Source organism: Vespula vulgaris, chromosome 21 (genome assembly GCF_905475345.1).
Source record: "Vespula vulgaris chromosome 21, iyVesVulg1.1, whole genome shotgun sequence".
In the NCBI taxonomy this organism is placed as follows: Eukaryota; Metazoa; Arthropoda; class Insecta; order Hymenoptera; family Vespidae; genus Vespula; species Vespula vulgaris.
Window position 1 is genome coordinate 2,514,464 of NC_066606.1, and position 27,142 is coordinate 2,541,605.

A 27,142-nucleotide genomic window follows, 5' to 3' on the forward strand; every position below is an offset into this window, starting at 1 on the left:
GTTCTTGGGTATATTTGATATATTTAACCGTGAAAACGATAACAAGTTTAATTCTATCGACTTTATGGCTTTTGTTGATACGACATCCATAATAGCTTCATATGCTAATTCAACAGGTCGTCCATTAAAATTCAAGATCTTTATTGAATTTGTATGATCTGTTATATTTCTATATGATTTGAAAAATATCGATACTCGTTTAGTTGTGAAATCACATCAGAGAAAGTGAGAGAGAGAGAGTGAGAGTGAGAGAGATAGATAGAGATAGAGATAGATAGATAGATAAATAGATAGATAAATAGAGAGAGAGAGAGAGAGAGAGAGAGAGAGAGAGAGAGAGAGAGAGAGAGAGAGAGAGAGAGAAAATTCATAATGTTTCATTTTCTCTCTATCTCTCTCTTTTTGAATTAAAAATCATAATAAAAAATATCTATACCTATACTTTGTCATTTAATTATATAATTTCTGTATATCGATATTTATAAGGTATCACGAAAATTAAAGCTGATATATCGAAAACGAGATTATTTTTAGAATATCAAGCCGGCAAATATATCCAAGAATATGATTTAAATTTGCGAGGGATTAGATCGAATGTGTTTCTTTTTTCCTTTCTTGTTTTCTTCTTCTTTCTTTTTCTTTTTTTTTTTTTTGTTAAACTTCGTCACGTATAAAATTTTATTTAACGTCGTTATTAATTTAACTTATTGCAATGAGAAAATTGAAGCGCAAATTTCTTACTTTTTTCTGTCTTTTAGTTTTTTTTTACTTCTTTCTTTTCTTTTTCTTTACTTGGAGTTCCTTCATAATGTTATTTCTATAATACTCTTTCTCTCTCTCTCTTTTTTCTATCTCTCTTCTCTCTCTCTCTCCCTCTCTCTCTCTCTCTCTCCCTTTCTTTTTCATTCTTTCTCTTTACTTATTTTACTTCTTTCAACAGAAAGATTGTTTGCCAGAGAAAAAAGAAGAAAAGGGGTTGGGGGTAACTTCTTAAAAGGATAAAACAGGTAATCAACGGAATAAATATCGGACGATTGAATACAATGTAAAACGAAAATGCTATCGTAAAAGAAGGAATGGAAAAATCGATGCTCGTTCTATACTATTAAAGTTCAGGAAGGATTTTCAATCAGGTTAGAGAAATCAATAATAATAATAACAATAATAATAATAATAACAATAACAATAACAATAATAATAAGAATAAACGTGATTATTGCTAAACAATTAACACAGTTGTCTACTCTTGTTACGTACTTTTTCTTTTTTTATTTATTTTTTATCTGGAATTCACTTTTGACTGCAAAGAAGAAACGATGGAAGAATTGGTGAACAATGGATTAGGATTTATATAATAGGGATATTTATGGGAGGGTGGAAAGAGTGGGGTGGGTGAGTTGAAGGTACGACAAGGAGATGATAAAATCTTGATGATAGGTAAAATTTCTAACGAAATATCGAGAAAATTTATGTAATTATGAACGACGGTTGGATTATCGTTCCGTTATATTTCGTGCAGTATAATCGAACGAATTTTTATTTATAATATTTATTTATTTTTTACTCCCCTTGAAAACGATGTTTTCACGTACGATTAATCAAAACGTGTTCCATTTATTTTTCTTTCTTCTTTTTTTTTGTTTCTTTTGTTTTCTTTCCCCTGTTTGACACGACAGAAAGAAAAATATGTCGGAACGAGATTCCATGGAGCCGCCATTTTTATATATTTTTATATATATAAAAGGACAAATAAAAAAAAGAAAATAAAAACGACGTTTTCGACACGACTGTACGGAACTAACACAGTCGTCGAGAAAATTTTGTGTATGTAAGAAGAGAGATAGACGAATTAAGGACAGTCGATTTTTCGATAACATTTTGTTTTTTCTTTTTTCTTTTTTTTTTTCGATTTTTTTCTTTATTTCTTCCCTCTCGAAAATATTTCGACGCTAAACTATTGGTTTTTCAAATAATTCAATTCGATCATAATCGAATGAAATTTTTTTTATATATATTTACCCGTAAATACCATCGTAGATTTTTCTATTTTTCAAATATTTTTTAAACATTTTTCCTTTTCATTAAATTAACGAAGAAGAAGAAAGGATAGAGTTTAAGATCTAGCATATAAATGAATTTATAACATAAACGAATGACAATGATGATCATGATAAACGAGTTCTTTTTAATCATTTTCTTTTTTCTCAATTCATATTATAACTTTTAAATTCGTCGTCAGTTTCCATGACTGGTCCTTACGAATCGTTTTCTCTTTCTATCGACGAAGTAAGTAGATGGGAAGGAAAGAGAAAGTAACAATTGATAAAAAAGGTATCTCTCATCTAAAATACGATATATACTTGTATATACATATATAAATATATATATATATATATATATATATATATATATATATGTATGTAATAATATAACGTGATCGATATCATTAAATAATCGGCTCTCAGACTTCCATTTGCCATGGCGACATGGCTAAAAAGTATGAGCTTGAATGTGTCGTGTGTTTTTGCGAAGTCTCTGATGAGTTCATTTAATAAGTACTTACGATGCCCTATACGACATGCAGAGTCCAATAGAGACATGCAAAGCACCACAGAATAACATCATTGAGTCAATATAAGAATAGTAAACACATTTACACAATTGATAATAATAATAATAATAATAATAATAATAATAATAATAATAATAATAATAATAATAATAATAATAATAATAATAATAATAATAATAATAATAATGGTAATAATAATGGTAATAATAATAATAATAATAATAATAATAATAATAATACTAATAATAATAACAAAAAAACGAGAGAAATTTTTCTCTTTCTCCCTCTCTCTCTCTATTTTTATCTCTAACTATATCGATTGGTATCGATCGATCTATGATCAGTATAAAAGAGAGAAGGGGGTCATGAAAAAATTCTTTGCGAGTAAAGAAAAAAAATGTTGAGACAACGAGGCGTATGTTACCCCTCTTCTCTCCCTTCTCGTAAATCTCTTTTAGCTTGTCACGGATATATAATTTCTTTTTTTTGTACTACTCGTAATTTATATGATACTTATAATATCGATAGTAATGCTATTCTTCGTGTTATTCCTTTTCTTGTTTTCCTTTTTTCAATAAGACACATTCGGTTGGCCGAATTTTCTTTTTTTTTTTTTTCATCTGAATTTAGAAGAATATAAATCAACGCGAAAGTAAAATGTTTCCGAGCAGTACGAGAAATAATTTCGGCGAAAAGTATCGGCGAATATATTGGAATTAATTGAAGAAAAAGAAAAAAAGTAAAAATAAAAGAAAAGAAGAAAGAAAAATCCAAAGATAGGAGTATCTTTCTTTCTTTTGTTTATTTTCCTTTTCTCTTTCTTCTTTCAATCGTCACTTATCGATGAGAACCGATATTATTCTTTAAAAATTTCTGTTTGGTACGATCCACGGGCCGTTAAATACATTCTATATCTAATTAGAACGAGCATCGTTTAACAAGAAAAACGAGCGTTAACAGCTGTTACGATATTATCGTTAGTAATGGCAAGAATGCTCCGGAGCCTTATATTTCGCGTTACCGAAAATCCCATTAGCGTCGTGCCCCCGGGTAAATTACGTAATTGTGATCTATGGGCCCTTTAGGATCTCTATCGAGTTCTCCTTGAGTACCCGAGATCACGTATCCGAGAATTAAACGTATGAAACTAAACGAACGTTGCAAGAATATCTTGATGATATCGTATCGTTTCAACAATTCGTACAATTTTCTTTTTTAAATCATTAAGTTCGATTACGTGATCGGTAAAACCGCAAAGTGATACCAAATATTTAATAAAAAAAAAACAAAGTTTTACTTGTATGTAACAAATAAAAATAAAGATATTTCTTACTAGATCGAATCAACATACTTTCCGATATTCGTGCAACGTTACTATAATCATAATCTTTTTTTTTCTTTTCTATTACTACTTCATTCATTCATTCATTCATTCAATAATTCATTCACTCTTTCTCTCTTTTGCTCTCAATCTATTTATTCGTATATCTCATTCAAGGAGAACGAAAAAAAAGGAAGGAAAGAAAAGAAAAATAAAAAGGAAAAAGAGAGAGAGAGAGAAATAGAAGAAAAAAGAGAGAACGAAGAAAAGAGAATAGAAAAAAGTAGGGTATCCTGAAAAGAACAAGTCCGAAGGGAAAAATAATGTCCTAACGTGGCTCGAGCTTCGCATATCCTCGTTTCGAGAGTCGAGATATATAGATCGAATCGGATCGATCCGATCCAATCGATCGATCGATCAATCGATCTATCTATCGATCTATCGTTCGTTCGTTCGTTCGTTGTCGCGAACGTGACATCGGTTTTAAACGATTATATTTTTGCGCTTGAGCATAAAAAACGTATTTCCCCTCTCCTCTGCACTCACCCCCTTCTCTATTCATCCACCCCTTTGGGTAATTTAAGCCGCACGCGACCAGATTCCGTCGGATTTTCTTTTTCTTTTTCTTTTTTTTCTTTCTTTATACTTTTGCGATTTCGAAGAGTAATTTCCGGGGAAGGGATTCGTGCGAGTCCGACTAAACGAATTTGAAAGGAAGCGAGAAACGGAGGATAGAAGAAAATCGAAATCGTTTGCTTTTGAATCGCGTTTCAACGAAATGTATATGTGTATGTATGTATGTATATATATATATATATCGTTGTTAAATAACGAGATTTCGCTATAATTTACTAGCCGATCGAAGCTATGATGAGAGAGAGAACCTTTTTATGGGATTTCGTCGTGAAAATTTTTCATCTTTAACTTTATCATCAAACCGTTTATCGTTCGTTTTAACCAACAGACGATATACTGCGTGTATTACAAAAAAGAAAAAACGGAATAAGCGAAATTACTGCGGAGAGGAAAAGTCGATTATTAGGATTAACGGACGACATTTTTGAGTTTTTGAGTTCTCGACTCTCGTTTTTTATGATTGCTCCTTTTATATACGTACATATGTACGTATATGAAAAAAAAAATTGCGTTTCATCTGTACAGTTCCAACGAGATAATTAAATATAGATGAGTAATATTAAAAGAATATGCGAACTCGAGAGAGAGGGGTATCCATTTATATCGAATTTAAAATCATCTCTCTGTCTCTCTCTCTCTCTCTCTCTCTCTCTCTTATATAATACATATATATATATGTATCTATAGGTATCTATCTCGATATAATAATAATAACACTAATAATAATAATAATAATATTTAAAACAATAGATAAATAAAAAAAGAAATAAATAAGTAAAGAAATATTAAAAAACTCACACTACTTATTTAGACATTATAATATTAAAATCGTATAGAGAGAGTTTGTATATATATATTTTTTTCTTTTTTCTTTTCTTTTTTATTGTTTTATTTATTTTTTATTCTTTTGATGATGATAGATCGGGCGTCACATGAGAGATAATGATACGAAAAATGAGGGAACGGAGGTATTCGTCGTGAATGAAATGGTAACAGCGTTCATGATAGAATGCAATTGATGTCTCATGAGATCAATATGGCTATGTCTACGAATTATGACGAAATTATGTGATGTATATAAACATATATATAATATATATATATATATATGAGTAATATATATATAATATATATGGAGAAAAAGGTCGCGGTATAATTCGACGACACTATGTGTGTGACGGTGCTCTCGTTTCCGACGACATGCGACATTCAAGGGGCATCAATCGCTAAACGATCACGATAGCTTCTAGCGGTGCAACGTGCATTGTGTGTGCATAATATTATAATCCTTTTTTTTTTTCTTTTTTTTCTTTCTCTCTCTAACAGTAGACATTGACGTACGTCTAATAATAAAAAAAAAAAAAAAAAAAAACAGGTAGAGATTTTTCGTTCCTTTCTTCTATTCGATAAAAATGAATTCGAATTAGAAATAATATCTAACGAATAGGAAAGAAATAGAAAGGAAAAAAAAAAGTAGCAACGAACGACGCTCATCGTAACGTCGAACGTGAAATTCGAAATTGAAATATCTAAAAAAATAAATAAAAACGAAAGAAAAAAAGAAAAGAAAATTTCGATCTCGTTTAAAAGTTTGAGAATTGCAAAAAGAAAAAAGAAATGATTTATCATCTTCGTCGAAAGGTCCGTAGAAGATAATTATTGTTTTTTTTTTTGTTCAAAACGAAAAATCTTCCTCACTACGAACGGTGCATTCACCAGGCCACAGTTACTTAAAAAGTTATATATATATATATATATAAATATATACGAGCGCTGTTTCCATGTCATCGAAAAATAGACGTATGACGATAGAAACGGGAATAGATTATTGAAATAGGATACGGATAGACGGACGTCTGAAGGATCATCAATTAACAGTTTCTAAAATCCAGGTACCTTCGATCCGTCATCTTTGATCCACGAACCGAACCATTTTTTTTTTTTTTCTTTGTAGACTATATACTGAAGAAACAACGTTTTCAGTTCGCTTAAAAAAAAAAAAAAACGAAAGAAAGAAAGAAAAAAAAAAACAGAAGAGAAGAAAAAAAAATACCAATGGAAATAATCTCGTCGGTGTTAACTCGTCCTCACGTAGTTTCATCTCTCTACTTTTGGTATCGGTTATTGTTTCAGGTACATATATAGATAGATACATATGTACGTATCATATCATGATTTTATCAAGGAAAAAAAGAAAGAAAAAGGAAAATATAAACGTTTCACAAAATGTCAAATCGAACGAATTTAAAACGAGGACGCAAACGGTTGGTATATATTATTTAGATTTGTCTTAAAATATATTGGGACGAATTATATTCGAGTAGAGTTAAAATTGATAATAACGTCAGAAACGATTGACATATATTATTAATGCTGGTATTAAACCGATTTTATTACGGTGTTCAAACGATTAAGATCGTTCTATTAAAACAGTTTCAATCTATTCACCGGCAGCAAAAATGATTCTTTTTGATAATAATAGGCATTCAGGGGCTCAACTAAGAAAACAACAACGACATAGTTAATGTATTTAACAGGGTCATTTAGCGCGTTCGTGCTTCGTTTCGTTCCGTCGTTTCGAACATTTTACGAGGGTTTTTCTCAGACATTTCGCGAGACTATTTTCAAAAGGTGCGATAAACGCGTTCCTTCTTGATCATTAGTAGCTATATGCAAATATCGTCGGTCTTTATCTTTATTTCGACGACGTTAAAACGTTAAAATCTTTGTCTCAAATAGACTATCAACCACGTTTAATCAGACGGTTAAAAACGATTTATGGACGATATATACGATAACGTTGTGCAAAATGTCTATATATTTTATCATTACAATCGATATATATATATATATATATATATATATATATATATACATGTATATATAACCGATGCATCCTCGTTAAATTTTTTTTTTTTAAATTTTTCATATTTCTTTTTCTCTATATATATTTTTTAAATTGCAATTTATAATATAAAGCACTTCATATATATACATACATATACATACGTACATACATATGTATGTATATATATATATATATAAGGTTGCACGTACACACGCACATCCATACGCATACAAATATCCCACGTTGTATATTATAAATAATTTTCTATTCAAGAGAAATAAAAATCTTTTCTTTTTTTTTTCGTTTATTTCTTCTTTCTTTTCCTCGAACGTAAAATTTATTTCCACCGTAGGCGATGAGATATATAGATATCGTTTTCTTTTTCTATTCTTTTATATTTTTCTTTTTTTCTTTGTATCGTAATAAAAAAAATAGGTATGGTATCCAATGAGATATCGGGTTGAAAAATAGAGATCAATCCGACGATTATTGCTTGTGTTGTTCTCATAGTGAGCATGCACATATCCTTCTTGCACACATATACGTGTGTATCTAATTAACTACTACTACTACTATTATTACTTACTACTACTACTAGTAGTATCTACGAAAGAGAATATAGATGCAATGGGCCAAATGGGATTAATAATTTTTTTTTTCTATTTTAGCAATTACATTAAACAATAACATTGTTATCTGCTAACTCTAACACATCGATCATGCAGAGTATCTCTAATAATCCTTTAACGTACAAATAGATACGCTCTTTACAAGCTGCGGAACAAGTAAATGCATATAATGGAAGAATTATCAAAAAGGAATAAACGAAAATAAAAAAAAGAATAATAATAATAATAATGAAAAAAAAAAAAAAAATCATTTCAGATCTATGCACGTTTCTAAAGAATGAAGTTTTACTTTTTCTTTTTTTCTTTTTTCTTTTTTGTTTCTTATTTCTTTTCTTTCTTTTTCTTTCTTTTTTTTTTTTTTTTACGAATAATACCCACTCAATATTTTCATCGACGCGCGCGACGATTTATATCTATTAAAACTTTTTCAAAACTTGACTCGCGTCCTTCGACTCTTTCGACGTTATATTTATTTCGCTAAAAATTATTCAAAAGTTTTTCCTTTTCGCTTATGACGTCTAGCGAATAGTTTTATATATATATATATAAAAGTAAGTTTTCCCAAGAAAATCACAAGCCTCCGTGAAAGTTCCCGTGCACTCGTCGTTTACGCGAAGATCAACGCGAGGGAATCGACGTATCACACGACACTTTTATCGCTCCTATAAAATGAATATATAAAAGCTTTTTTTCTTTTTTACCTTCTCCTTTTTGAAGACAAATTGTAAAAAGCAAACGAACCGTGGAACGGTATAACCCACGAGAGTGCCTATAAAACTCTCATATGAATCACAATTTTACATAAAGTCGATATGAAATAAACCGTTCGCGTTTTCAACCTCGGAATCAAAGAACAAAATGGAAAAAAAAGAAAAGAAAAGAAAAGAAAAGATCGTAATTGTCTTTAGATATGGAAAAACACGCGTTATTGAGTTTAGTGTAATTATTAAAAAAAAAGAAAAGAAAACAAAAAGGAAAAAAAAGGAAAAAGAAAAATTATGAAAAAACGAAATCAAAAAGAAAATTTTCATCTATATTCAATAATTTCATTCACATCGTCCATATTTAATATACCTACACATTCGTCCACGAGACGTTAATATCAAAGTTTTACGAAGTTACGCTCGATAAACCGGTCAAATCCTCCCACTCCCTGTTATCCTTCAACCCCACCATCCTATACTATCCCATCTCCCATTCAATTACCATAAATACTGTTCCAGTTTATATTATTTATTTGACGTTTATATATCTATAACCGTATGAACGAGGTTATGATTACGTGATGGAATACATATGTACATATATACATATATACATATATGTTAATCACGTAGAATATAACTTTTGGATATACCTAAATATTTGCAATAAGCGAAGTGGAAACGTGCATGGAAACGATATACAGGTGTGAATCGCTCAACAATATTCATTCTCGTCTGAAATATTTCTGTTGTGATTATAAAAATTTAAAAAAAGGAAAATAAAAAAGAAAATCAATATATTGTCGAACTCTAAACAGTCGTTGATTCGTTGTCATTCGAAGATCACACGATTGATTTCTTAAATCGAAATTTTCGTTTCATTTCACTTTCACCAAACACTATGACATAAAATATTATATTCTTTTCTTATAACATATTTGTAAATAAATAATAATTTTAATATTAATTAATTCTTGATACATACTTTTCTTTATTTTGTTTCTTTCTTTTTTTCTTAAGTACATATCGATATTAAAATTTGAACTTAACATATCGTTGGTGATTTATGCGAAAGACGATCGATTAAAATATGATTTCGTTTTAGAGACGCTTCGATATCACGAATATAAGAATGTGTTGTGAAAAAATAAATAAAAAATAATAATACACAGCTTTTATTAAAAAAAAAAAAAAAAAAAAAAATTACAAACGTGACCATCTAGCGATCTTCCAATGATCATTCAAAATCAAATCAATAACACCATTTTATATTCTAATTATATTCTTCTTATAGAGATCGAGAAATTTTCGTAGGAAACATAAATATATATATATATATATATATATATATATATATATATATTTATATCAACCATGTATATATTTCTGATGACGAAGTTGAGTGACACAACCTGTACATTAAAGAATATCGTGTGTCTGCGGGTTATTTGCGATATTTAGCATGCATGAAAGAAAAGAAAAAAAAAAAGAGGAAAAGGAAAAAATTGGAGAAAGAAAAACTACGAAAAAGGATTAGGAAAAAGAAAAGAGGGTAAGGATTGGTTATGATAAAGGGAAGGAGGAGAGAAGAGAACGAAATTTTGCTGTAGAAATCCTTTTTCTATTTTTTTTCCTTTTTTTTTTATTTTTATAGCGCGACAGGGATTTTTTACGGAGCTAAAGAAAAAAAGAAAGAAAGAAAAAAGAAAGAATTTAATAAGAAAAGATCGTCGTCGTTTTCTGTTTTTTTTTTTTTTTCATTCTTTCTTTCTTTCTTCCCTTCTTCCTTTTTTTTTTTGCTTCATGCGGGTGAAAAAAAAATTGGGTGGCGACAACGCTTGGTTCTATAAGGCGTAAGATTGAAATGGCAAAAAGCTAATAGAAAAAGCGGGAAGATAGAAAATAGCTTTTCACCTACGTTAGATATAATGCAAAAATTATATATATCGAGCGAGCGAGCGAGCGAGCGAGCGAGCGAATGAATTGGTTGAACCCTTTTCTTCACCCTTGTCGAATAGATAAAGCAAAGAATAAGTTAGCTGTACGATCGAAATTTTCAACTTTTTTTTTTCTTGTAATATTGTTTCCCACTCGCCAACGACGACGAGGGGGAAGAAGAAAGGGTGCTGATTAAAAAATGAAAAAAAAGTATACTTCTTTCTTCTCAGCGATTATTATAGAGGCTTAAGCTCGCATAATAATGTGCTTTTGGGATCTCTAGTTTATAGCATTATTTACCGCGATTGGTATATCGTTTTTTGTTTTATTATTATTATTATTATTATTATTATATTATTATTATTATTATTATTATTATTATTATTATTATTATTATTATTATTATAATAATCTATATAGTAATTGGTGCATTTTTGTATATTTAATTAAGACATTGAATGATCGATTCAATTTTTCTGTTTTAAAATCTTCATTACATTTATATATATATATATATATATATATGTACAAGTATATATATAATTATACATTTTTGTATATATATATATATATATATATATATATATATATATATATAGAATTATCGTATGTATAAGTATATATATATATACAATTCTTGTTTACACAAATATATACATATATATATATAATTCATAAATATATATAAAAGATCATAAATTCATTTATAAATTCGATATTACAAAAGATCATAAAAGATTTTCAGAAGATATTCCAATGGCGGTTACACTGCAATGGCTGTATAAACGGTAAGAAATACTTGCAACGGTTGAGAATGTGCACAGGAATGGAGAGATAAAGAGAGAGATAGATAGATAGATAGATAGATAGAAAAAGAGAGAGAAAAGGTCGGAGAGAATACGGTGCAATAAAGGTTGTGAAGAGTGAAAAAACGAGCGATGATACGAAGAGTGAGAAAAAGAAGAAATATATAGAGAAAGAGAGAAACAGACAGACAGACAGACAGATAGACAGACAGACAGACAGAGAGAGAGAGAGAGAGAAAGATAGAAAAAGGAGAGGAAGGTGGATGAAGGTGGGATGATAGGAAAGAAGCAGAGGTCGAAAGAAATAATCGGCAGTGATGTTAGTGTGAATGAATCGTAATGTTTAAAGATGTGGTGGTAGCAATACTGGTGGTGGTGGTGGTGGTGGTGGTGGTGGTGGTGGTGGTGGTGAATGGTGGTGATGGTGGTTGATATAGTGGTTGATAGTGAACGGGTGATTCGTACTGTAATGGAAGTCTAGAAAGACATGAAAGAAGAAGAAGAAAAAAACTATAGAAAAGGAAGCTTGCGAATTACCTTGAAGGACTGCGTAGAGAAACCGGAAACCATGGGGGTTGATCCATAACATAAGAAGCGAAACAGAAACAGAAAAAAGGTATACTTGTAATTAGGTCGTTCACTGTAAGAAAAAAAAAATATATATATATATAAAAAAAAAGAGAGAAAGAAAAAAAATCTCTAGAAATGTGTATACCCGTGAAAAAAAAAAAAAAAAGAACGAAGAAGAGATGGTTCACGGTTTTTGAAATTTCGCTTTTTGTTTCTTTTCTTTTCTTTTTTCTTTTATTTCTTATTTGTTTGAACTGAAGGAGAGGGATACGCGACGTTTGAAAATTTATATAACATTCTTATCTTTTTCCTTTTTTTTTTTTTTTTTCCTTTATTTTTGTTTACCTATCAACTTTTTTTCCTAATTCGCTCGACACGCAAATATATTTTTGATTAATGTCATTAGTGGGGTAAAGAGTGTCCGGAAAAGTGTAGAAATCAATCGAGTCGATAGGTGAATTTGATTTTAAATGAAGAAAATCAGATTCGTATTTATACCTTGTCTCTTTTTTTCTGAATGAATGTACTATTGTAAATAGTTGTTTAGTGTATGTCGTATATGACCATAATTTACGCTTAAAAAAAGAAATTGAGAATAATTCGGAAAAATGAAATCGGTTCAGAGAGAAGAGGAAGAAGAAGAAAAAGAAGAAGAAAAGAAAAAAAATGAGAAGGAGATATCAAGGCGAATTACAAGATTTTTCAAAGTGTGTACTGTTAATTTTTTTTTCTTTTTTTTTCTTTTTTTTTTTTTTATATCGATGAATCATCCATCGTATGCTACCAAGTGCTGCGTTAATTAGTTGCTATAACAAAAAAAGAGTGATATTTATTCTACATTTACAGTAGATACTTAGAGACAATCAAAACTCGCATGTTGATATGATAGTAAGATTTGATATTGGTTATTTATAATAAGTATTTATTTATAAAATTTATATTATACCATATATATATATTCCGCTGGTTTTGATTATCTCATATTGACGAAATCATCAGTTAATGCGCATTAATTACGTAAATTATCTATCATCATCGTCATCATCATCTACGACTACTTGCAAATATCGTTTACCAAGCTTTGTATAATGCACGAACATAATTTAGGAGATTTTACATATCTATTGTTATAATGCATTCGATGATTCGTTAAATCAAAAAGAAATTGTAATGATTATGCGATAAGAAGAAAAAAAAAGAACACTGGCAATTTCGTCAATTAAATATGATTTCGTTTTTCTATCAATAATAAGTGAATCGGTGAATTATTTATACGCTAACAATAAGTAGGTATATATAGATACTGATTGATGATATTTCGATGTCTATTATAATTATTTAAAGCGAATATATAGAAAAATATTACAGATTGATTAAAAGTGGGTTGATGTAAGGTGATATATTTTCTTTTTTTTTGTTGTTGTTATTGTTGTTTATACCAGAGTACCAATCACGAACGATTTATAATGATCCGTAACAAACTTTGTCCGATAAAAAATAATAATTCGAAGAATCTTGAAAATATTTATGTAATATAAAAATATCATATATAGATACATATGAAGAAAGAAAATAATATCGTGGAGAGATCACATTCAAGTCTGCTTTTCGATAATTGAACCGTACCGAACAGGCTCGTTTTCATTTCCACGATCAAAAATCTGATTTCGCGGTGCAATGATTCGTGCGATCGGCATGGATAATACGAAACGATACCGGTAGATCAATCCTTCCATTTAAAAAGTAACATACATACCCAATACCGAAATTGGCCGATTTAATCGTTTACCCGATGTAGATAACTGCTACGTATTTATTACAAACGATACTACTACCTATGTCGATCTGTACACCACACGGTGAATAAATACGAATACTCTTCGTCATTTGTTCATTCAATCGTATTCGATTTTGTTTGAAATAACGTACGAGCAAAAATTGATCATTTGGAAAGAAAAAAAAGAGAAAAAGAAAAAAAGAAAATATTTACAGATCAAAACGTCATATTAATGTAACAAACGAACGAATGATTTAAACAAAAAAAAAAAAAAGATCGATCGAGCTCGAAGATATTTAATTAAATAATAGTGTGATAATACTATGAGATAATTATTTAAGGCAAATCGTCAAATATATATACACGTTGGTACCTAATATCTAATAACAGAACCGGAACCGTCATCGAATTTCAATCGATTCTTGAGCTATACGATCGGATAACTCGAAATACTCGGAATACTACAGGGAGGAGGAGTCCAGTTTCGTCCGATGAAAATACCATACCACGTGTAAATCTATCGTAGTAAAATGATAGAACAAACGTCGGATACCTAAAGCAAATCAAACCTAGCGTCATCGGCAACTCCGTGTAATTTGATTTTCAATGGGAAACACCACAATTGGATAATAATATGCGGCTGGTTTAGAAATCGGTTCTCTTGTTAGCAATCACATTCATGAACGGAGAGACATATGTACTCATGTACAGATTACATAAATTTTTCTAATCATTATCGATTCATTTTCTATGCTACGTCTTCTTTGTTCTTGCCAATCGAACGAATTTTGTCGAATCATTTGCGAAATCATATTCTTTTAAATATCGCTCAATTTCGATATTTAATTAAACTCGAGTATCTTAAATAAACGAATTTTCAAGATCCGAGAAAATTTCATTGAAATAATTTTGTTAATTATAATAAATCTACTTCGTTAAACTCTTGTAAAATCTTTGAATGAACGTTTAGAGAATAAATCGTGAGGAAACTTTCGAAAATATCAAACTACTTTATTAAGTTTCATTCACAACTATTTTAATCATTCGGTAAGATCTATTTGGTTAAATCGTAAAAGAAATTATTTAACGATTTAAGAAACATATCGAACGAGTAACTTTGGAAAATATTCCAACGTCGTATTTATCGTTAAAAATAATTTTTTTTACATTTAAAAATAATAAGAGTATCGAAGAATAAAGAGATAAAAGAAAAAGAAAAAGAGAAAATACGAGAAAGGATAAAACGAAATAAATCGAACTTACGAAAATGGCTTTTATTCCTAAATCGTCAAAGAACATTATCACGAGTTTATATTTACCGACAAATCATCGTAACAGGCAGCCGAGTATTCGCGAATATTTATCGTACTTGTGTCACGTTACGATGACAGAATGGTGCGTACGACAGGCGTCATCGGGTATGTCAACGATCGAGCAACAACAAACCTCGAATACAACCCCGACGACGTTGACACGTTTTCATAAATTTCCTTCCATTTTACCCGTATATATATATATATATATGTATGTGTGTATATACATACATACATATATATATATATAGGTACAGAGGTACTATATGCGGGTATAATCAGAGTATTGCCCGCGTGCTTGCTTTTATCGTATTTTAATATTCGCTTCGTTTTCGGATTCTCTGAATAAACGTAATTTCGATATAAATGTATATATATATTTATTTATTTATTTATTTATTCACAAAAACGTTCCATGTTTCATTATCGGAAATAGAAACTAAAAAAAAAAAGAATAGAAAGGAAGCAAAAATTTATACACGAGTCACTGAATTTAGATTTACTAAACGGAGGATAACTTAAACGTTAATATAGTAATGAATTTTAAAGAGAATATAGAAACGAGATAATAAGTCATTGAAAGATTCGGCTAAGCACGAAGAAACACGATCTTTCAGCCATTCTAATTTTCATTCGAGCGTTAGAATGTCCCTTCGGGTCCTTTTAACGAATAGATCTACTCCTCGCGGTAGAACGGTCAACTTCAAAACGGTTTATTCGATTATAGAAGGGAGTTTACTACTTTTTCCGAATTATCGGACCGATTTTCTTTGTTCGAAGAAACGAGTTGTCAACCTCTAACAACTATAACAAAAGTTTAATTAATTAATTATTTTAATGGTTTGACAAACGTACGATTTCTTTACGTACGTATATACATATATTTATCATATAATTATCTATTATAATAATTTCTTTGGAATGGGACGTATTGAATTCAATGAAATAAATTCTAATTAAATTTTTAATTAAACTCTTAGAAATTTCTTTATTGTTTCATTTTAATCAATCTTGATTGGTACTTGGGTGTTGGTTCTATTATACTTTTCAATGAGTATACTATACGTATGTATACGTATATTATATATTGTAACTTTTCAAGATAAAATGAGAAATTAGAATGGAATGAAAATTGATTTCAAACGTTTTTGTTGATAAGGGAGAATAAGAGGAGGGGATATAAATAATCTAACAATGCTGATTGATAAATTATTATTGTTAAAGATCTATGAAGCTCGAAGGATCTCATAGAAAAAAATTATATGATCGATTTAAACGATCAGGGGAAATATGGTCGTATAATATTTGATCTCATAATATTTGAATAAGAAAGCGTGATAAGAAAAAAGGGGAAAAGAAATAATACATATTATACATATATGTACAATATTAATCTTAAATGTGCGAAGAGAGAGATAGCACGAGCGATATCTCGTGCATTATTTAAATATGTAAATAAGTAAATACGTGTTAATTAAGGTATGGATATTATTTACAAGTGTATATTTAATAATGGTGTTTACGTTCATTAATATTGATTATCACCTTTGACATCAAAGGCTCGTGTCTGTTTGGTAGCTCTTTTTCTCGAAATACAAATGTTAGAGGACGAAGAAGTAAAAAAAAAAAGATAAATAAATGAAAGAGAGAGGATCGTAAAAGAGAGCACCAAGTCGATAGGCTGAGTAAGTAAGTAAGTAAGTAAGTAAGTAAGTAGTGAAGTAAGTAGTGAAGTAAGTAGTATAATCTAAAAAAGAAGGCTAGTTGAGGAGATAGGGAGGTAGGTAAAAGTTGGAGTCAGGTGAAAAAGGGTTGAAGTTAAGAGACATAGGGCTTTAAAGGGCTTTAGAGATATTATCGGCATTTGATAATTTGCGCGAGCAGAGGCGAGAAGAAATTCTGCGGTGATACATAGAGAGGCGGTGCAGAGAAACGGCGGTGGTGGTGGTGTACAGCTTTGTTTTTATTTTTCTGATCTTTTTTTTTTCTCTTTCTTTTTCTTATTTTTTCTTTCTTTTTCATTTTCTTTTTCTGTGCTCCCCTACAACACACACCGATCCAAAGAAAATAATTCTCAAGTTTCCCTGTTAACTTTTGCCGTTTTGGTGTGTTATAATCATATTGTTCAGATCGCGATCTCCGCTCGATCTCGTTCTCAAGAAACCTGAAATTAATTGATTAGTAATATTGCGTCCAAAATACGATCGTGAAAAACTTTTCGATCGGAATAAAACTCGTTCGACTGATTTTTATATATATATATTTTCTGTTTTTTTTTTCTTTTTTTTATTTTCTTTTCTATGCGAACCATTCTCTAACCATGATCCATATACAACGACGAACGGTGAACGATCCTTTTTATTTACATGTTGTACTTTTCTTTTATTTATTTATCTATTTATTTATTTTTTTTTTTAATTTGGTGGGGGAACGATCAATCGTAAAGCTGCGAAACCGAATTTGTAAAACGTTTCTATCAATTTGACAATCAATACAGTTCAAATATTTCAATTTTGAGGTAATTAAAAAGAAAAAAGTGAAAAAATTTAATTCTTCATATTGATTTTTTTGATCAATTTATAGTAACCAAAAAAAAAAGAAAGTAAAGGAAAAATACCTACGAAATTAAAACGAAACAATGTATTTTTATTTATCAGGATTGTTAAAATATTTGTTACATAAACGACTAATCAAATTTCTCAAAGATGTCGATAACACTTTTAACATTTGATCAATACGATTGTCGATTAGAGAAATCCTTTTTAATTATATCATTTTAATATATTTATTTAAATAATATTAAAAATAGAAAGCTTAAGATTTGTATATAGATATATAAACCAGTTTCCAGAAAATCCGCAAAGCCGATAATATCGGCTCTAAGATATTAAAAGGGTTAAAAGATTAAACTCGTTGAAAATTCACGAGTAATCAAAACTTTCCACAAAAGGTGAAGTAGAGAGAAAGAGAGAGAGAGAGAGAGAGAGAAATAATCAGGAGGATCGTTCGTCGTGGATCTGATATAATGAAATTACAATAACAATTAAAAAAGATTTATCGATTCCGATCTATGTACTAGTGATACACGATCGTATTGGGACAACGCACGAGGCACAAATACACAACACAAAATAGGTTTTGGTGGATCAAAGGCTTATAGAAAACGTCAAGAGAGTCCTTGAAAAGATTCTTTCTGTCGAGTAGAAAAAGAAAAGTAAAGACGATAAGGCGAAATGTTCAAAGCGAAGGAGAGAAAGAAAGACAAAAAAAAAAGAAAAAAAAAATGAAAAGTGTCGCCTTTGATCCAACCAAAAGCTTCGAAGGATCTTGGTGCAGACAGTAGGCAGGTCGTGCCGAATATCATTTTTGGAGAACAATCGATATCGCGTGTGTCGAGAGAGACAGCTGTCACGTGAACATTCCATTCTTGTCCCGTGTTGGTTGTTACATAGTAGAAATCGTCTGTTGTATGTATATTATATATATATTGTTTGTATATATACTGTTGTATGTATATTATATATATATATATATATATATATATATATATATATATATATTATGCATAGATAGATGTATTAAAGATATAGTGTGCGTGTATAATATATATATATATATATATATATGTAAGTGGTTATTATATTACATATGTAAGAGATACGTATAAAAATATGCGTTATTGTTGTTGTTATTGTTGTTATTTCCGTTGTTGTTATTGTAGTTGTAGTAATTAATAATGGCGCTTTATCATCGATAATGAGCAAAAATTTGTATGACTGCAATATCTACATATATGTATGCATTTTTCGATAAGATTATTATCGAAAGATCGATCTAAGCTACGTTTCTTTAGTTTTTCTTTTTTCTTTTTCCATTATTATATCATTCTTTCAAAGGATCGAACTCGAAAAGATCTCACTGTCGCGATCAAGTTTTTATTTTTCTTTAACGATCGAATATATCGAATTTAAGATTTTATTAAGTTTTTAGACCCAACGATCTCTTTTTAATAAAATAATACGTACGACTAATCAAGCATCGTCGTTTAGAATCTTTAGATATTTGTTGTAAATTAACGCGCGTGTATGTATATATATATATATATATATATATATATATATATATACGTATATCGTAATATATCGTATATTATGCTCGTTGCGCCGTTGCTTCCGAATACGCGGCACGAAACAGATTAGCGAGGCATTAGTATTCACAGTTTCGACACGGGGTACGTCCAACGTGACGTATTTCCTGAAACGTACAGAGAACTCTAGCAAAGGACTATACGATGCGCGGCGTTATGTTGATGAAGGGTAATACAATAATGCTGTCGGCCGAATTTACATACAAAGGAGTTTGACGCGGAACTGATTAATCTACATGACCTAAGGAATCGTAGTTAATAATAAGAAGAACGTATATATGTATATACATGTATGTGTGTACATATATATACATATATGTGTACGAAATAATTGTTAAAATAATAAAAAAAGAAAAAAGAAATCTCGGGTAACGAGATCGGGATTAAAAAGACGAACGTGTTCTTTTTTTTTTTTTTATTTTCGATCATTTTTTTTTTGGTTTCTTTTCGAGTTCGAGATTTGAGATCTCACGAGTTTTTTCGTTTTTCTTTCAATTTTGTAATTTTTTAGTAACGCGAGTTGGTTGAGTAAATGATTGGTGTACGATGATATTAGGTATGTGAGTTAAGTATGCACGTATATTTCTTGTATGCGATGATCTTCCTCATTTTTTCCTCCCACACTGTTGATTATCGCTATAAATAGGTCGGCTTAAATAGGCCGCAAATCTCGATAACGAGAATGTTAACCATTATTAGTTTGTTTGGTTAGAGAGAAAAAAAAAAGTAAAAAAAAGGACGAAATAAAGAAAAAAACAGAGATAGATTGATTCGATTAAACGATCATGCCACTGACCTCGAGGAAGTCCTTCACGGTACTGTCGATCACCATTAACGGCCGTTGGATCAAATGGATCACGCCGTTTCGTACTGGTATATTAGGCTTAACGATTTCGGCTAACACGACGCCAGTGTGGTGAGATGCGTCGCCCACGATCGTATTAGACTTGACGTATACTGGAAAGTAACATGGTCGATTAATTCACAGAGACCAATTAAGTATATACATACGTATACGATCCGAACGTTCGCTTAAAGAGAATCGAACAGAGTAGAATAAATGAATGAATCATGAATCAGTGTATCAATGAATGAACGAATGAATGAACGAATGAATAAATGAGTGAGTGAATGAATGAATGAATGAATACATATGTATGTAAAAATGCAGCGTAAGAAGATCGTACGATAAAAAAGAATGTACTTATCAATTCGTACTGATTCAATACCTTTGTTATGTTCCATGAGAAAACTGACGGTAACCTTGAGATTGTCAGAAAAAACAAGCGTTTCGTAATAAACGTTCTCGGGGGTTGGTACGGTGAAAAGAATATGATTGGGAATCACGTGTCCATCGATTACGAGATGGTCGACCTTCTGTGGCCTGGGCTCCGGCTGCAATTAAACAAGGAACTTAAAGAAGAATAATAACGATGATAATAATGACGATGATAATTCAGAACAATAGAAGAAAAAGATGGAAAAAGAAAAGAGGACAAGTGAAAGAAAAAAGAAAGAAACAATTATTCGATTATCAATTACAAAAGAATTTATAAGGAGAAAAGTAGAAAGGTCCAATGAATATTTCCAATGCGTTTCGAGGAATGAAAATGAATTTCTATTTTGACGATATAATATTTTTATATTTATTGAGACCAAAGGTGGAAGAAGATAAAAGGTACAACAAATGGATTCTTTTTTGTTCTCTCTTTCTCTTTCTCTCTATTCGTGTCTCTTTGCGAAACCCTTTAAAAACTCTCGGTTGTATTCTTTTTTCCAACGGATATAACTGCCTCGTAGCGACTAAAAGCACTATACAGGGGTGTACACGTAACTATACATACATACATACATACATATATATATATATATATATATATACATATGTACGTACGTGTAATGCGGTGTAATCGCATAAGCAACCGAAGGACAGGAAAGTAGACAGGAACCAGTCAAAGACGAGCTTACTTACACGTCGTTGCACATCTTTACACGCATAACGAAGTAAATGATCCAAAGGTAAAGAGGGATCCCTGCGTGCTTCTTAGAAAGCACACCCCTGTCCCCAACCCCCTGCTTCTACAGCCCCTATACCTTATTGCTCGTGTAATGTCGCGAGAGATAATCGGGTAGGGGGTTGCTAGGGCGCTGAGACTGAGACTGAGACTGAGACTGAGAGGTTGGGGTTAAAGTTAAAGTTGGGATTGGGGTTGGGGTTGGGGTTGAGGTTGGGGGTGGTACGAAAGAGAAATGGACAAAAGTGAAAAGCTTGCGTAGGATGATGATAATATATCACGATGTGTCGCTGGTGTTGGTTGATATTCGACTTGAAGATATCTGTTTATTCTAACGTTTCATTTTGTACTGGTTCAAGTCAAAAAATTAATTATTCACCTTAAATCCTTCGTCAACCGGTATGAAAAATGTGTAACGCCCGTCGGCCGTAAAGATACCCTCTTTTTTCTCTATGACGATCCTCTGTCGGAAGGTTCTTGAAAACGAAAAAAAAGGAAAACAAGGGTAAAGTGATTCATCGCAAAGTTTTCATTAATTAATTCAATATTCATAATATCGTAATGAAATTTTGATATTAATATTTAATATTGATAATATTGCTAATAATCATTTGTAATATGTAATATGTATTAATATTATTGTAGTATATATATATATATTTTTTTTTAGACAGTGTGCTCCGATAAAAAAAAAATATATATATATACATGTGTATATGTAATAAATTAATAGTAAAATGTAATAATTGTACAATATTGAATATTCAGAGAAACTATAATTAATTATTTAATATAATTTTGTAATAATATATTTTTACCTAACACGATGATTGCCCATATTAAAGTTCTCGCTTTGATTTATAAATTGAAAGGCATCGGGGTTGTAAATCGGCGATTCCGGTGATATCGATCGTACCGGTTCCAATACTTCGTCTATCACGTGCAAAACCTAATGGAAAGAGAAATGACCTTATTAATAATAATCGAGAAATTCCATTCGTATGATATGAAACGTTCGATGCAAAAGTATCGTACGTAAGTCGATTGATTTAAAACGTAAAATCTCGTATGGTTAAATCTACGATCTTAAAAACTTCAAAGCTACGAGATTTTAAGAAAAAATATACTAAAAACTTCGTACACGAACGAAAAAATAATTTTATAATGATGAAATGAAATAAGATTTAAAAAACATGTGACTCCATGATTACACAGGATTATAGAAGTTAAATATAATACTAAATTTTTAATACAAAAAATTTTACTTCGTATCTCCATTATCCATATAATTAATATTTTTTCGGCTTTCGTACAACGCTTTTACATTAAACGAGTGATATCTGAAATAATCAAAGGCAACAAAGTACATGTGCGTGTATCTATGTATATGTATGTATGTGTACATATTTATATACATATATATATCTGTAAAAAAAAAAAAAAAAGAAAAAATGAAAGATAGGAAAGAGAGACCACCCCATCAGCACCCCCGTCAACCAGTACCATATCCGCATATTTTTGTGTATCGCTACAAAGGGAGAAGAGAGGCTTGCTATTTTGTCGGTGTCGAGACGAAACGAAACGAAACGAAACGAGAAGAGTGGAATAGAGACGAGAAGAGACGAGACTGGTTGGGATATAGTAGGATCCCATTGGCCTATCTTTCGTTCGCGATACCTATTCCAACGGGTAAAACGTGTACGGCCATTTACAATACGGAGTTTGGTCCTATAACGTTCTCTAACCCACCTCTATTTATCCGCCTTTCTCTGTGATCGTCGTGACTCTTTTATCTCGTATGGGAGATTGACTGGCTTTGTAGTTTTCCCAGTCCCCTCCCGAGGGACGAGAGGGAGGAGAGGAAGAGAACGAGACTGGAAAAATACGAGAACGAAGACCGCTCGTTTTCTCTCACTCTCTTTCTTTTTCTCTTTCTCTTTCCGTATGTCTGTCTCTCTTTTTGATCAACGAAAGATTTCAGGAATTATAAATATTTCATAAAAAAGAAATTAAAGAGAAGAGTGATTCCTTAAATCTAATGTTGTTGTGGCTTATTGAACGATCGAGATTTTTTTTTTCATCCTTTTCTTTTGTTTGATATTATTACGTGTGTGTGTGTATGTGTATATCGTTATGTTATTTATTAAAGGAAGAGAACGAGACTGGAAAAATACGAGAACGAAGACAGCTCGTTTTCTCTCACTCTCTTTCTTTTTCTCTTTCTCTTTCCGTATGTCTGTCTCTCTTTTTGATCAACGAAAGATTTCAAGAATTATAAATATTTCATAAAAAAGAAATTAAAGAGACGAGTGATTCCTTAAATCTAATGTTGTTGTGGCTTATTGAACGATCGAGATTTTTTTTTTCATCCTTTTCTTTTGTTTGATATTATTACGTTTGTGTGTATGTGTATATCGTTATGTTATTTATTTAAAGTTATTTATTAAAGGAAGAGAACGAGACTGGAAAAATACGAGAACGAAGACAGCTCGTTTTCTCTCACTCTCTTTCTTTTTCTCTTTCTCTTTCCGTATGTCTGTCTCTCTTTTTGATCAACGAAAGATTTCAGGAATTATAAATATTTCATAAAAAAGAAATTAAAGAGAAGAGTGATTCCTTAAATGTAATGTTTTTGTGGCTTATTAAACGATCGAGATTTTTTTTTTCGTTCTTTTATGTTTATATTATTACTTGTATGTGTGTGTGTGTTATTTATTTAATAGATCGAATATACACGATATACCAGTAAAACTTGTCATACTGAACTATTTCTATAACTGAAATATTTTATATCGATAGATAGAATATAGTAAAAGTGTTTACTTTGCACGATTATTTTTTTGTATTTTTTATTTATTTCTTTCTTTTTTTCTTTTTCAGAAGTAATACATAGATAGAAATTTCAAAGAAGGAGAAGAGAAAATAGAGAGAAAGGGACAAGAAACGTTTTTTACGAAGAAACTTTCGAACTTTCAAAGATAATATGGACACCATTGAAATAACTTGACCTTGGATAATCGTTCGGAAGATCAGACGAAGTTGAACCTTCAATAATCTTAAATGGATCTCTTATTTTTCAATGCATATACTTAACCCTGCGGGAGGAACCTTTCTAAGAAAAAAAAGAGAAAGAAAAAAAAAAGAAAAAACTAATAAAATATATTTTTCATTAAATACTTTTTGTCTTGAAAGAAGTTACAATATCGTCGGCATTAGCATTGCCCAAGGTGCACCTTGTGGTTACACGCTCGGTCTTTGTATATAACAGCATATCAACTTTGAAACTTAATATCTCGATAGTGGTTTGCGCTAAGGGTATGGGATTATTAATATTTCGAAAACGTTTCGGAAACGAACGCTTAAAATAAAAGAATGTGAAATAGAAAACAAGAAAAAAATAAAAGAAAGAAAAGAATATACGTAATTGATACAGTACAATACAATTACAATATTATTATTTAATCAGATAATATAACGATATAAATGTTATCAAAATAAATATCTAATCGTACGATATTACTTTTTGAACGATTATCCAAAATCAAATCAAATCAATGAAGTCAAACTTTATTATATTTCGTCTTCGAAGTCGGACGAAAAAAAGCTTTTGTTATAGAGAATCTCTCTCTAGGTCTTTTTATTTTTGCTTTTACTTTTTCCCTTTTTTCGAAATTTCTATCACAACGTAAATGCATAGTATTGCATTATATATATAATAATTCAGATGATAAAGTTGAGAGGGATAAGCCCGACACACTTGCATGATGAAAAAGAAATATACATTCGAATAAAAAATTCATATCACTATCGTTATTCATACTTTCATTGCTTTCTTTTTTTTTTCTTGCTAAGTAACTGCCGTCTTCTATCCGCATAAAATTTTTCTAACTTCTCTGCTTCTTTTTTCTTTTCTTATGGAAAAATTCACTTTACATTACATCGTCAAAAAAAGAATAATAAAAAAAAAGAGAGAAAGAAAGAGAGAGAGAGAGAGAGAGAGAGAGAGAGAGAGAGAAAAGAAATCGCACCTTACTTACGAACGCACAGAGTGTAACGCACTGAGAGTTCTTGTCGAGTAGAAATATATATATATATATATATATATATATATATATATATATATATATATATATATAAGGGAAACGGAATTGACTTTAAGGTTATTTCGAGATTCGTTGAGAACGTAGGACTTAGGTGGAAAAGAAGAGAAGAATCGAAGGGGTTGTGGGTGGTAGATTGAGGGTGATGGAGTTAAGGGTGGGGATACGAAGGTAGGAAGAATGAAAAGGTAGGTAGTAGTTCATACACGGCCGATGCACGTTAGATTTTTATTTTTCTTTCTTCCTCTCTGACGTTTCCTTTATTTGCTTTCTCAATTTTCTCTCTCTCTTACTTTCTTTCTCTGTTTACCACACGTCTTTTTTCTTCCTTCCTTCTTTTCTTTTTTTTTTCTTTTTTTTCTTCTCTCTCTCTCTCTCTCCCTTTCTCTCCATCCTTTTTTTTCCTTTTTTTCTCCCTCTCTCTTTCTCTCTTTCGTGTTCCTCTCGTACATCCAATCACAATTTTCCCTTCTCTCTTTGTTTTTCCACCTTCTTTACTTTCCATCCCGTGATTTCGTGTATTTACTACGCAGCCAAATTCCTTTCCTTTCTATCCTTATATTTTTAACAAGGTCTGACTTTATTTCACGGTAAAATTTCTTTTCTGAAAGATCGAAGAAAAGAGGGATGGTCGGGCGGCTGAGTGTAGAAAAAAAAATGGAACGAAAGATAAAAAGAAGATATACGAACGATTAAGGTGGTGCCTTTTAAATTCGACCTTAGATACGTAGATTTTACTTCAGTATTTGTTCAATTAAGTTTCCATGTAATTTACGTCATGGATGAGTGGTTTACGACTGAATTCGGTAGATGCTTCGATGTTACGTACGTTTCATTTATTTTTTTTTTCATTTAGTTCGAAAGTACTTTTATTCATTCGCGATAAGTATTTTCCAAAATAATTATATCGATCAGTGTAAATAATTAAGTGTCAGGTTTACGTCTGAATTAATTGTGTCATACCGATTACTTAAATCATTATGTACATTGATAATTAAATAAATATAAATATCGATAATTCAGTTAAAACATGGATGAAAAATATTGAAATATACTAGTAGATTCAATAAATAACAAATCAATTTAAATCATATAGAAACAATGATGTTAAAGTTACTATAAAATCGATTTTGTTATCAGAATCGTTTCTTTCGTATCGAATTAGAAAGAAATAGGATGTTACTTGTCTCTCTCTCTCTCTCTTTCTTTTTCTGTTTCTATTTTTATTTTTGAATTAGATCTCGAGACAGAGATAGAGAGAGAAAAAAAGAGAAAGAGAGAAAGAGAAAGAGAGAGAGAGACAAAGAGAGGGAAAAAAGGAAAAGTGTCCATTATAAGCGTATTTCAGAAGCAGAAGGGAGGAAAAGAGAAGATGGAAATAAAACAAAAAAGAAAAAAAAAATCAGCCACCCACCACCCATCATAGTTCGTCGTTCTCTCTTCTCGGTGCGTTAGCGAGTCTCGAAAAAATTGCCGACTGCTCGGGAATATCATTATCGAATTTTTTTCTTTTTTTTTATCTTTCTTTTTTTTTAGAAGAGTGGGAATTAATTCGTGTCTGCCTTCGGGTACAATCTTCTTCTTCTTCTTCTTCTTCATCTTTTTCTTTTCTTTTTTCTCGATCTCTTTTTTCTTCTTCTTTTCCTTTTTTTTTACAATTTTCCTCGATTCCTTTCCTTCTTCTCCTTCTTCTTATCCTTCTTCTTTTCTTTTTTTTTTTTCTTATACCGAGATCCGAAGAAGGAAATTCCAGTCGGAATAACTCA

At 30.6% G+C, this 27,142-nt stretch overlaps 1 protein-coding gene across 9 annotated transcripts in view; it reads right to left on the minus strand.

The window, feature by feature from the left end:
* LOC127071190 (fasciclin-1) overlaps positions 1 to 27,142 on the minus strand; it is a 301,670-nt gene that overhangs the window by 9,762 nt on the left and 264,766 nt on the right. For 4 of the 9 annotated variants that reach the window (XM_051010163.1, XM_051010161.1, XM_051010165.1 and 1 more), the window contains 4 exons: positions 22,095 to 22,225; positions 21,656 to 21,752; positions 20,491 to 20,656; positions 20,043 to 20,218 (listed from right to left, as the gene is read on the minus strand). In XM_051010163.1, the coding sequence (XP_050866120.1) occupies positions 20,043 to 20,218; positions 20,491 to 20,656; positions 21,656 to 21,752; positions 22,095 to 22,225 (570 nt within the window). Of the gene's footprint in view, positions 1 to 11,991; positions 12,001 to 20,042; positions 20,219 to 20,490; positions 20,657 to 21,655; positions 21,753 to 22,094; positions 22,226 to 27,142 lie in introns of all 9 variants that reach the window. The other 5 variants (XM_051010164.1, XM_051010167.1, XM_051010170.1 and 2 more) reach the window with 2 other exon arrangements.